The sequence below is a fragment of the Papilio polytes genome, unplaced genomic scaffold, assembly GCF_000836215.1.
Source record: "Papilio polytes unplaced genomic scaffold, Ppol_1.0 DF821511.1, whole genome shotgun sequence".
In the NCBI taxonomy this organism is placed as follows: Eukaryota; Metazoa; Arthropoda; class Insecta; order Lepidoptera; family Papilionidae; genus Papilio; species Papilio polytes.
This window is the reverse complement of record NW_013527693.1, coordinates 2,422,274-2,434,802: the sequence shown is the minus strand read 5'-3', so window position 1 is coordinate 2,434,802 and position 12,529 is coordinate 2,422,274. Positions and strand designations below refer to the sequence as shown.

General features: G+C 32.5%; 4 protein-coding genes across 4 annotated transcripts in view; 3 read left to right on the top strand and 1 right to left on the bottom strand.

The window, feature by feature from the left end:
• Positions 1-4,706, bottom strand: part of LOC106108609 (cytochrome P450 9e2-like) — a 5,885-nt gene extending 1,179 nt beyond the window's left edge. The window contains exons 1-7 of the mRNA XM_013289855.1: positions 4,056-4,706; positions 3,690-3,841; positions 2,843-2,966; positions 2,286-2,404; positions 1,699-1,877; positions 1,475-1,554; positions 541-764 (exon numbers count right to left, since the gene is read on the bottom strand). Of these exons, the coding sequence (XP_013145309.1) occupies positions 541-764; positions 1,475-1,554; positions 1,699-1,877; positions 2,286-2,404; positions 2,843-2,966; positions 3,690-3,841; positions 4,056-4,314 (1,137 nt within the window). The 5' untranslated portion in view covers positions 4,315-4,706. The remainder of the gene's footprint in view (positions 1-540; positions 765-1,474; positions 1,555-1,698; positions 1,878-2,285; positions 2,405-2,842; positions 2,967-3,689; positions 3,842-4,055) is intronic.
• Positions 4,707-4,993: 287 nt separating this feature from the next.
• On the top strand, positions 4,994-6,121 carry LOC106108608 (putative tRNA (cytidine(32)/guanosine(34)-2'-O)-methyltransferase). The gene has a single exon (XM_013289854.1). It carries the CDS (start codon positions 5,251-5,253, stop codon positions 6,118-6,120), a length of 870 nt encoding a protein of 289 aa, XP_013145308.1. The 5' UTR covers positions 4,994-5,250; the 3' UTR covers position 6,121.
• Positions 6,122-6,539: 418 nt separating this feature from the next.
• Positions 6,540-11,461, top strand: LOC106108484. Its single transcript, XM_013289658.1, has 15 exons — positions 6,540-6,676; positions 7,092-7,236; positions 7,477-7,767; positions 8,083-8,205; positions 8,461-8,603; positions 8,773-8,805; positions 8,876-8,963; positions 9,107-9,259; positions 9,571-9,721; positions 9,806-10,019; positions 10,269-10,328; positions 10,538-10,664; positions 10,756-10,895; positions 11,020-11,132; positions 11,210-11,461. The coding sequence occupies exons 1-15, from the start codon at positions 6,629-6,631 to the stop codon at positions 11,322-11,324; spliced, it is 1,944 nt and encodes a 647-aa protein (XP_013145112.1). The 5' UTR covers positions 6,540-6,628; the 3' UTR covers positions 11,325-11,461.
• Positions 11,462-11,630: 169 nt separating this feature from the next.
• On the top strand, positions 11,631-12,342 carry LOC106108492 (NADH dehydrogenase [ubiquinone] 1 alpha subcomplex subunit 6-like). Its single transcript, XM_013289670.1, has 2 exons — positions 11,631-11,855; positions 12,119-12,342. The coding sequence occupies exons 1-2, from the start codon at positions 11,726-11,728 to the stop codon at positions 12,325-12,327; spliced, it is 339 nt and encodes a 112-aa protein (XP_013145124.1). The 5' UTR covers positions 11,631-11,725; the 3' UTR covers positions 12,328-12,342.
• The last annotated feature ends 187 nt before the right edge of the window (positions 12,343-12,529 follow it).

The window sequence follows — 12,529 nt, the reverse complement described above, 5'->3', positions numbered from 1 at the left end:
TCACGTCTGTCTTCTGTGTGGTCGTGGTATTACACCGGGCGTGCCGGCCCATTCGTGCTAAGATGTTAAAGCGGGCACTACCACTGTGAAAATGAAATGAAAATGTTGGTTGATGATCTAACAAGACAGACGTAAAGTGCAATTCCAGACGTGAAGTTGAAGAAGGACTTTCACTTGACGTCAGTCTTTTGTGTGGTCGGTGTTAGTGACTTTTTAGGATCTAATTTTAGTCCCTTTCCCTTCCCATGTTTTATTTAAATAAGAAGGGAAATAGATTTGGCATAGGAATGGACGTATATGAAGGGAAAAAAACCCCTTAATGTGCATTCCTTCTTTTATAGACTGATGGAAGGCACTGCATCTGTAATTTCGATTCCCTATGGACTGCGGTCACTTCGCCATTACGGCGAATTCTGATGGCCGCTTGCTCGTTAGTCATACGATATTATAAAATACTCAATTAGATCATAGCAATATTGCACCGATTGGTATTTTTCCCCAGAGTCATAGGCAAATTTGGAAAGCTAAAAATGGATAATCAAAATTACCTAACAAGAATCCTTCAAGATAATCTAATTCTGACAATGTGTCGTAAGTAATTTCCTTTCCTTCTGTAACCTTTAGAATATGTTCACGCAGCTTTCTCTGTAACTCCTCGTTGACAGCCAGAGTGTGAATTCCGAACGACAACAATGTGCTTGATGTCTCATACCCTGCTATGAGGAAGAGGAATGATTGGCCATCTATTGTGTCCTCGTCGAGATCTAAAAAAGAAAGTCATAAAGGAAACATTCTTTTTCTTTTCATATATCCGGTAATCATTTCTTCGTTTATTGTGCGTACAGAAAAGAGTTAGAACTACCCTACATAGCGTCAAAGGAAATTCTAATTGCCTCGATATATCTAAGTTTTTTGATGACTTTTATGAGAATAATTTTGATTTAATATCAAAATAAAATTATTTGAAGTCATAAGTTCCAAATTAATGAAATTAAATATCAATAGATGTTTCACTAGAATTACTTTGTATTAATGTTAATTATAAAGACCATTAAACTACCCACAATAAACCACAACGCAATTATCCTGATAATGGAAGACATTTGTAAATGATATCAGTAATTTACAACGAATAAGATAAGGTAAGTTGTTTATTATCAAACAATTAATTGCTTTATACGCAGCATAGACAATGACTTAACTCAAACATAGAGCAAGATATTTATTCAAACACGTATTTTAACTCTGACCGCTAGTAATTTTTTTATGGACATTGTTTTATGGTTCACCAAAAACTACTTTCGATATAAGTACTGTTTTATTTATAGGTCAAAATCGCATTTCGCAAATCCACGTTTCCAATGTATTTGAATCAACCTCTAACTTTTATGGTGAGCCACCAGATGTTTAAAATAGATGCGTACTCCTTGGAAGAAACTCTCGCTATAAAAAAATGAAACTGAATATTGCTTACGAATAATTCCGCCCGTCTTCTCGGCTTCTTCCCTTTCCTTGTCTGCCGCTTCTATTATCTGTTGTAGGAAATCTCTTTTTCTGTGAAATACAAAAAATATTAAAACACCTTGAAAAAAAATTAGCAAATATGTCCACTTTATTTAATACGCTTTTGACGTAAAATAATATATTGAACTAAACAAACACAAATTCGACAGAAACGTAGAAAGAAATGTGTCTCACTTTGATTCGGCTTTCCTTCTCTCAGCTTTAGTGACTTTCAAAATTTTGACCAGTTCTTCGATGGCATCAATATTCAAAAAGGACAGGTTAAAATATTTCATTAAATTGGGCATAAACATTATAAACATCATTACAAGAATCTTCCTGTTTGTTGTTATTTCTCCGAATTTTTCCGCTAACTGAAAAAATAGCTTATTAGCTGATAAACTTGCGAAATTAAGTTACTAGTATGTCAAAAGCTAAGTTATAACTTTTTCCTTTTTAACACAGTTTGAGAGTAGCCCCCATAGTAGAGAAGGTAAGGAGTAAAAGGTTAGCATGGTATGGGCATGTTATGAGGAGGGATGAATAGCATGTTACAAGGAGAACGGAAGATATGAGTGTGGAAGGGATGTACCCTTACGGTAGAGGTAGACCTAGAAAGAGATGGATGGATTGTGTAAAAGGTGACATGATCAAAAAGGGAGTGATGACTGAGATGACGTATGATAGAGTTATGTGGAGGACAAAAACCTGTTGCGCCGACACTACGGGAGTAGGATAAGGAGATAGATGTTGATGAATATGACGTGTTGTTAATACAATACCTTAACAAAATGTGCGTTTTCGTCAGTCAAAGCATCACTTTTGATCCCAAATGCACACGCGCCGATCACTTCCAGTGTTAAATGACCTACTAGATCCTTCATTTCAACGTCATTTTTATCTAGAAATACAAACATTCTTTTTACAATCAGGAATATGTAAACCCAATCTATATTGCAGAAAAATATCAAAATAATATCTTTGCACACATAAGATAGTTATAAAGAAGTCAATGAAGAGTCCCCTGTCTAGAATTTTTGTATTTTTGTTAAGCTATAAGTAACTCTGAGAATTAAGTTAATGCCACTTAAGCATTGGTTTTTGCTGCAACCTGTACAAAAATATGTTTATCTCTGTTTTTTTTTTTTTTCATGTTATCTCTGAATTTTGCCCGCGACTGTGATCGCGCGAAATTAAAAAATAATGGTGAGTAGCCCATGTGTTCTTCCAGACTAACCTCTACGTCTATGTCAAATTTCAGCGAGATCCGTCCAGCCGTTTAGGCTACAAACTATCTGAACTTTCGCATTAATAATATTCGTATGATTAAAACAATTACCGTAATGTTGTAAGAATTTAACCATTTGATCTGAACTCTGTTGTATCAGAGGTATCATGTTCTTCAGTCGCGAGGAGCTGAAAGATGGTGTTATAGTGCTGCGAACTGCTTTCCATTCCGATCCCTACAAAATAAATATAAATACTTTGTTTCACGCACGATAGAAAACAAAAATTACAAAAAACAGCAGATTTAATAGTTTTTCAATGCGAAATTATGTTTTTTGTATCGTTAACTCGGAATATTTTATTATCTCGCGTGAAACAGTGAAATATTCGTAGCTTCAGATACAGTTAATATTAAAATTGTATTACCCACATATCTTATTTCTTATTCTCTATATAATATATTTTACAAGATTTGTATAATATAATATAGATATATACAGAGGACAATACAGAGGAGAGAGTTGTATTTTTGTATTCAAGGAAAGAACTTGGGGGCTGGTGGGCCGATCTCAAAGGTTCTCTCACCGTCAAAGGGCTACTTTATTGGTGGGTAACTCATGAACTTTTAATGTTAGTATTGTACCTAGTATATTGCATTGTTACTTTATTATTTAAACTTTATATTGTATCCTATAACTAACTTTTAATATAAATGTGAACTGTGCAGTGCCAATATAAACATTGTATGTTTAATGGCACCAAGTTGTGTTAACACCACTATGTAAAAATGTTTTCGTTGAAATAAAAAAAAAAAATAATAAAAAAAAAAACATATATGAAAATAGAGCACCACCGGCTACGGAATGCGATGACTCAAGCAATTTAAATCGGGCCCTTATAATAATTGTTAATATATTTAATAAGAAATATGTTTCACTAAATAGTTTTTTCATAATTACCTTCAGGTTAAGTAATGATCGTTTCAGGTATCTCGGTTCATTAGTCTCTATGGAATTTCTATCCATAAAATATTCGAAATCTCGAGTTGTAACAGCTTTAATAAAATCAGGGTCTATTATAAACAGCGTTGGTCTCCGTCCTAGGAATATGCCTGAAAAAAGTTTCGCATGTAAAAACGGATATCCGAACAGCCAATATATGCAAGTTAATTTAATTTTGTATTTATAAGTTTTATACTTAAACACTTGACTACATAAATCTTAATGCAATGTTATATAAGCACTATCTGAGATGTTCTAGTTGATATCTACGTTACAATAATAAATATCAAGTAAATAAAGTACAGTATTTTTTAATTATCTTACCTCCATAAGGTTTTTTCTTTTCTTTAAAATAATTATAAACATACAATTGATAGTCTTGATAAGAAATTTGTTTTGTTACCCGTTTCCATACACTACCAAAAAATATTACAGGCTTAATATAACTGATTCCTTTCTTTTTAAAATAGTCGTAATTGTATGTACCATAGTAATATATCGAATAAATTGCAACAAAGATCAATAAAATCTTCCATTCTTCAAAAATGTAAGAAATTAATTTATTTTGCGTTATGGTATCCATGTTTCTTCAATTTAAAAATATTTATTTATTTATTATTTATATAAATCACTTCATACTAGAGTCTATTTGGTTTGGAACGTAGATGCACCAAAGTAAAAAAAAAAAAAACTTTGAAACACAAAGAAAATAACTGTTCTAAAAGAAATAGCAGTCACGTACAATGGACAGCAAGAATTGAACTGAATGATCTAATCTAACCGCACTACACATAATGATGTCTTCCGTCTCCAATCTTTGTTCCTATTAAAGTCTCAAAGATCTGAATTTCGTCGTCGCGAGAACTTTATTTACTTTAACACTTAATTGCTATTGATTAATAAAGAAGTTCCATATCTGATAAAATTAAAGCATATTTAGCGCAGGCACCAGCAGTTATGAAATTTATATAAATTATTTTGAAAGCATGATAAAGTTATGCAATATGTTAACAAGTGAATAAATATTAGTAGGTATATAATTTAAACAAAAAAAAAACCGCCTTTATTTGAATTTGGACATGATCTACTTATAAAAAAAACAATAAGAGTAAAAACCGGAAATAGTATTTTGCAAAATTTTTAACAATTATGACGAAGATTATTACGCTTTTCCTACTGTTTGAAATAATAATAAACATTATATTACATAGAACTTTTCTAAAAGTAAGCATAATCATATAAACATGGCAGAAGTCCCGTTTATTTCTATTTTATAATGTTTCCAAATTGTTTCCTTTTTTATGATCTCTATGCCTCTCTTTCCATGCAACTTTAATTGTCTTTGTCTTTTGCCACCAACTGTTATGATGACAGTGACAGTATTGTTAATGATATGTCATCTTGGTGTGTATTGCCAAAATAAATCCATTTGAGAAAATCGTTAATTTTATAAGAGAAAGCCTAAAAGTGAATAAGTCACCACAAGTATTCTAACACTTTTTTGTTTAAAAACTAAAAAATGGGGAAAACCTCGAAAGACAAACGAGATATCTATTACAGGTTAGCAAAGGAAGAAGGATGGAGAGCTAGAAGTGCATTTAAGTTGTTACAAATTAATGAAGAATACAATATATTTAACGGTGTTTTGCGGGCTGTTGACCTTTGTGCGGCACCTGGTAGTTGGAGTCAAGTTTTAACAAAAAAACTGAAAGAAAATGCTACAAATGTCAACGATGTTAAAATCGTTGCTGTTGATTTGCAAGCTATGGCTGCTCTTCCAGGTGTAAAACAAATCCAAGGCGACATTACTAAAGTGAGCACTGCGCATGAAATCATCAAGGAATTTGAAGGATCACAGGCAGATTTAGTTGTTTGTGATGGTGCTCCCGATGTGACAGGCTTACATGATATCGATGAGTACGTCCAGTCGCAACTTCTGCTAGCCGCATTGAATATAACTACACATGTATTAAAAAATGGAGGTGTGTTTGTTGCAAAGATATTCCGGGGGAAAGATGTCACACTTCTTTATTCTCAACTGAAGCAATTCTTTGAATTGGTGACTGTTTCAAAGCCAAGGAGTTCAAGAAATTCTAGTATAGAAGCCTTTGTTATCTGTCAGAATTATACTCCACCTGATGGTTTTGTACCAACTATGATCAATCCTCTTTTAGACCACAAGTATTGTGACTTTAATCAATTGACAGGTCCTAACAGATTTATTGTACCCTTCAATGTTTGTGGAGATTTAAGTGCTTATGACTCGGACACTTCATATTCATTATTGTTAGAGGGACAATCAAATTATGAATACAAAGAACCTGTACAAGGACCAATTAACCCACCTTATAAAGATATTCTGGAAAAAACTAAAAATATACAATTATGAAAATAAATTATTAAGTTTTATTAAATTATTTTCCTAAAACATAATTCTTGTTCTTTTTATAAAACAGTTTTCGTTCAAGTTTCTAAAGGTTTATTATTTTACATGTGACAAAATAAGAGTAGTTGTATTAATGAAAAGTAAACAAGAAAATGATGTCATCTGAAACTAATGTTTTCCCTTGATGCTATTGAAATAATGTTTAGAAATTCAAAGGCTGAAATCTCTTAAAAGTGTGTTAAACATCATTCAATATTTTTTAAGTGTTGTTATTCTTTGAATGCCTTTTAATTTCAAGTCATTTTGTGCCCTAATTTTGCTACTTCTTTATCATAACTTACCAATAAGTATTTAATAAGGAATTCGTAACACTATTTTTAGAAGACGAAAAAATCATCTTTCAAGACATCATTTCATTGGTTCTAATCAGTTTCGATTGTCAAAATTTTTGTTAACTTATTAAATTTTCGTTTTATTTAAATTTCTTTTGAAAATTCCGATAAAAATCAAAATGAAAAAGTTTAAGATGCCTACTGTTCAAGAATTTCTGGCTCTAAAGGTGAGCTATCACTAATGCATATACTATCTTGATGTTACGTAAAAATTTGATTCAAAAAAACCTGTTTGAATGTTGAAAGTAGTTTTAATTTAATAGTTTACTTCGCAAAGCACGAGTGTTTCGCGAAACCATCAGATATGTGCACGAGTCAATTCAGCCACACCATCTCGCGAAGTTTTACTTATCATTAACACCTCCCCCTTCCAATTCCAACCTTGTTTCCACGCCAGGGGGAATAATCGGAATGATGATTGGGAATCGCGTGGGGGCCCCAACTCCCTGGCGATTCCCATGGAGACCCCACCCACCCCCTATCACTCTCGACGCCCATGTTTGTATTCCCCACTGCGAGATATCATCTCGTTAGTTTTCTAAGTTTGAACACGTAATCTTATACCCAGTCATATCTTGTCAGACCATTTACGGGCCTAAAAAAGAGCCTGTCTGGGTTTACTTGGAACGGGAAATGAGAGAAAATGCACATATAAAGCCGTATAATGAGATCGTTGGTGCGTGGTTGAGGTTTTTGAGAGATCTAAAGAGGTATCAACGAAAAGAAGGTAACTTTCTTATACTTATACAATCACACAGCTTTAAGTTGAGAATTAAGCAGCACGCTCACAGTTGATTATTTAAGCGGTTCCTTAGTATAGATTTCCCATACTAAATGGAAGGGTTCCCTTTGTGATAACTATTCGTGAGCGTTACACTGCACTAAAATGGGTTGCTTTAATTTTTTTAAATCAGTAATGTTCATGCATTTTTACTTATTTATATGATGTACGTTTCGTAACTGGCAGCCCTGAGAAAACTCAAACGATTACAAAGAGAAGCAGGACCCGGATGGTTTTTTGAATTGTCGCGTTTGCAAAAGAACGTTTTGAATGACTTGAAATCAAATATCCACCAAGATTTGATAGAAGATATTCCGATACGTACCAGAAAATCCTTGTCGGATCTTGGACTCACATTAAAAATACCAAGATCTATGTTAATGAAGGCTATGACGGAATCTATAGAAGACCCAGGCATTTTTATATGGAATCTGTATACCGCTTATTATAAAATGCCACCAAGTAAATTACGAGGGGGTAAAATAGATTTTTTTTATTTATTCAATACTTATCTTGAAAATATAATTGAAAATACGATTTATTATATAAAAATTAACACACCAGGCGCTTTAGCAGAACTAAACGAACCCTTGAAATAATTGACCGCTTTCCATGTCGCACCTTAGTCAGAAAATTGTGCATAAATTGTAACAGTTCCTAATATTGTAAAAGTATATCTTTGACACGAAATATTATAACTTTGCCCGTGTTCTTTTAATAGTGCCAAGAACTTATGACATGAGGCTGATATATCATATTTGCGGTTAGGTTAATAACGGTTTTATTTTGCAGAATATGATATAAATTCAATGATATTGATGTCCAGTTTAGTTTTTATCGATTTAGCAGAATGCATCGAGAGGTTGGAAAAATTGACGGAGTCAAAAGTTGTAGCGAAGAAAGTTAAAGCAAAAAGTTTGTACCTCATAATATGGAAGTTAAAACTCCAGAGTAATTTATATACTTAGAGATAGAGTTGATTAATTTTTATAGATATTTGATACTTGGACTCTTTGTCCGGTTCGGGAAGGCCGACATTGGGTAGGTTAAGAAATATAATATAACAAAGTGTTTTTTAACTACCTTCCGACTATTATTAACCATTTTATGTTTGGAAAAGGAATATAAATTTAGTTCATCTGAGAATTATAATTGTATTAAATATTACAGAGCCACCTAGGAATTTTAAGCCGAATGTAAGATATGGTGATTACTTGCAAAAGAATTACGTTCCGCCGTATAGAAAGCATCCTGTGAAAGAAGAAACCAAACCTCCACCACTCGGAAATAAAGTCAAGTTGAGAAGCCAATCCGTAAGTTCTTTAAAAACCCAAAACGAAAATAAAACCATGAGCGTCGTTATCCATATAGAGGTCGAAAAAACTTATTTGCTGTTACAATTACAGTCAAACTCATCTCAAATTACGACTACTAATAAAATATTATTTTAATAAAAAATAAGTCTGCGTATTATTTTTACAGAGTTACGAGAAGCTTTGTGAAGATCAAAAATTTGTAAGTGTGATCAGTTGAAAGTTATTTGCCACTATTGCAAGATAAGTTGAATTAATAATTTTATTTTTAGCTGGAAAAACGAAAGGAAAGGAACAAGAAAGAGAGACCTGAGTTACGAACCTGCACATATAAATTTTGGGAGCCTCCGTGTACATTACGTATGTATTCAAAAAGCCTAAAATCGCCGAAGCCGTTTGGATTACAGGGAGTCGATGTTACGCAGATTACACCATTGAAAAACATTTTCGTATTACTTTTTAATTCGTTGAAAAATAGATAATAAATTTTTGCTATGTTTTAGGTAATAGTGATCCAAAATTACTTTCATATCTGAAGAAATTGAGAATGTTAAAGATAAAAGCGAGACCGAAATTCCACTCGCCGTACGACAATGTTCAGTACAACGTTGGTGGTGTCGTGTTTTCCGGAGGAAGGCCACATTTCATCTTAAATAGTACGTTATTCGTCCTCTGATCTTTATTATTAAAGAAAGTAAAGCGTCGGTAAGAGAGAGTGGTGTTATATTTTATAGAAAACAAAATGCTTTAGGGTTTAAAGCAATTTGTAGGAATTGTTTAAACGATATTCTTTTGACTTGAATGGCCATGATTTTATCTGTTTGCTCCTTTAAATGTGAAATATTTTCTTCATACAAGATTTGTTATTTGTTTCTGTCATACGAACAAAAACATAAGTGATTTTTGATCGTTATGCAATTATTTATGACGCATGTATAAATGGTTTTTTAATATGTTTGTATTTTAGACATATCGTTGTTGCCGACCGGCTACGTGCCTATCAATGGCGGGGCTGTCGCTTTTGGCAACGATGTGCTTCTTCACATCCATGGTTATTGGAAATTTCCTAAAGACGTGAAAGAGGCGTGCGAAGATAATTGCGATTGTATGGACAAATGGTATATTTTTATGTCGCTCTTTAACATATATAGATTCTGGATTCTCAAATTTTTCTTATTGAGGTTATTCTGTTCCTTTTTAAGGGACACGGTGTTGGAATATCTGTACAAGTCAAAGTGCAAATGCGGACATCTGTATGATTTTCACAACGAAAATGCATTGACAGAAAAATATTTCTATCAACCAACAAAGCACGGCCCGTACTGGTTGGATTACGCTAAAATATACCAGATGGATCCCACGGAGGATTTCATCAAAGATACATTTCAACAAGCAATTATGTCATCGCAATCTTCGGTACAAAATTATTTTGTGCTATTTTTGTTAACTAGCAACCCAGCTCTACTCGGGTAGATTGATAAAATCAAATACACGCCAGTCGATACAATATCGGTTTATAAATTTCAAAATTTGAAAAAAAAAACGTTTTATCTAAATACAATATCGATATGGACAGTAATGTTATAAAAATATAAATGTTGTTTATAATAGATACATTTTGATTTCTGTGTACTTCTTACATAATAATATAATTGTATTTAACAGGGTGAACCCAAAGAACCCACTATATTACCATCTGGATTATCAGAGAAAGAATTATTAGCGGTGAGTAATTTTTTTAATATTATAACGGTTCAAATTATTATTTTACCACGTGTGATAGAGAATAGTTTCTCAAATTCTACTTACATTTATTACTTCAATTTATTTAAAAACAATATGAATAGTCATACTTCGTTCACCTTTTAGTGAAATGTTTCACCAATTGTTTTCTTTTTACCGCGAAAAAAAATTTGTGCATTTTGGGTTTACAGGCATTTTTGGCTGAATTGTCAGATACACCTCTTATTATCCCCCATTTACCTAAAGCCAACTTATTAAACAATCTACAAGAGTGGGTCCGAAGGCGAGTTAAAGGAGATATGTCTCCCGCTCTACAGAGTAAGTTGCAAAACGTATTGGCAATGCAAATTTTGTTTTAATGTTTTAGGTTTCTCGTGTTTTTCGTTCATTATTTGTGTTTTAATTATAGAGAGATTAATGCTTAAATCGCAGCGACGATGGCTGGATCTTAAACATATTGATTTCCGAGCCCGTGCCTACAGAATTCCGTTCACATTGGAACAATTAGATCATATGAGTTGGGCTCATCGGCTTTTAATCCAAAAATTGGTATATTCCTTTGTTCTTTATTAGTAAGCGTGTAGCTAAGAAATAAACTACGATTGTATAAAAATGTAAAAAGTTATAATGTCTACAATTTTTTAACAGTATTTTTGCACGTTGTCTGTTTCAGTTTAAAATATTATTAAATGATTTCGTTACAAGGAATAGAATAAAACAGCTTGAACAAACCAGACTATGGTGGTCTACTACAAAATCTGATGCTTATCCCAGCGAGTCATTTATGTAAGTATATAAATGTATATTAAACTTAGCAAAATATCAACTCATTTTATACATTTAAAAAAAATGTATTTTTTCAGCGACGTATTCTTTACGTACATGCCTGGACGTATGAAGGACACATTCCTCATAAATCCATATAGCGTGGAAAATACCAAAACTCATGGCGCGAAAACATGTCCTCTTATATTCTAAATGTTAATGTTATCTAATTATCAGTCGTGTACGTTTAAGTATCTAGTGTTGAAAGTATAGTTGACTAAGTTTGTGAAACGTGTATTTTAAAAACTTGTTTGAACACTGTAGCTATTAATTTATTAAAATAATAAAAAGATTGTTAAATGTATAATTAAAAAATTACAACAAACTAGTATACTTTTTTTCGCGTGGTTAAATAGAAATCTTATATCAAAAGCAAGTCCAAAAAAATAAAAGTACGTTCCACACGTTACTTACGATAAAGTTACCTTTGCCCAGTATTTAAAACTACATTTGACATTGACAGTCGGTTGACTTTGACGTATCGTGTCAAAACATTTTTCGATCTCGATTCTAGACATAAGAATAATTTTGATTATTGTTTTAATACTGCAACAATGTCAGCAAAGCAAGCAATTCAAGTCGGCACAAAAAATGTGAGGCCAGTGCTTTCTCTTAATCGTGGGGAAGCTAGAGCAAGAGTTTTGAACTTATACAAGGCATGGTATCGTCAAATTCCTTACGTAGGTTTGTACCTTGTTATGTCATCAGTTAATGAATAGTATTTATTTTCTAAAGCATATCAGTAATGCTTATCAAAGAAGCATATTTTATTTTCAAATTGGTAAAGTCTTCATGTATAGGCATTGCAGTAGTATCTTGGTTACTTACATTGGTTAAATGGAATTTATTTTCTTAAGATATCTGGTTTTGTGGCTACAACAATGAATAAATGTCATAGAAGTTATCTTTTCATCTACAAATGTATTCTAAAAAATCGCATTTTTCAGTGAAAGAATTTGATATGCCCAAGTCTGAAGATCAATGCCGTGCAAAGCTGAAAGAGATGTTTTTGAACAACAAAAATGTTACCGATGTCAGAGTCATTGACATGCTAGTCATCAAGGTAAGTAGTAGTAGTAAGCATCTTGAAATATTTGAAATGTTGAGAGACAGTATACATCATCTTCCTTATCCTACTCTTGTAGGGTCTGTGTAACAGGTTTTTGTCCTCCAAATAACTAACATACACCATCTCACAGAACAAAGTAATATTAACTTAATATCAAATAGGACAACCATGAAATAACATTATTCTGATGGGCTTGAAATTAGTTGGTAACAGCAGATGTGTATGTTTGACTTTGTTACAATTTAATACTAGCAGTTATGCCTTATTTGTTGTTTTTTAATGATTTTTT

What these genes read in the sequence shown, in the direction of transcription:
- LOC106108608 (XM_013289854.1), top strand. Translation starts at nt 5,251, where the DNA reads ATGGGGAAAACCTCGAAAGACAAACGAGATATCTATTACAGGTTAGCA.
- LOC106108484 (XM_013289658.1), top strand. Translation starts at nt 6,629, where the DNA reads ATGAAAAAGTTTAAGATGCCTACTGTTCAAGAATTTCTGGCTCTAAAG. An exon ending in GAGGTATCAACGAAAAGAAG is followed by an intron (nt 7,237 to 7,476) that starts GTAACTTTCTTA and finishes CGTAACTGGCAG; the next exon opens with CCCTGAGAAAACTCAAACGA. An exon ending in TTATGTCATCGCAATCTTCG is followed by an intron (nt 10,020 to 10,268) that starts GTACAAAATTAT and finishes TGTATTTAACAG; the next exon opens with GGTGAACCCAAAGAACCCAC.
- LOC106108492 (XM_013289670.1), top strand. Translation starts at nt 11,726, where the DNA reads ATGTCAGCAAAGCAAGCAATTCAAGTCGGCACAAAAAATGTGAGGCCA. An exon ending in TCGTCAAATTCCTTACGTAG is followed by an intron (nt 11,856 to 12,118) that starts GTTTGTACCTTG and finishes CGCATTTTTCAG; the next exon opens with TGAAAGAATTTGATATGCCC.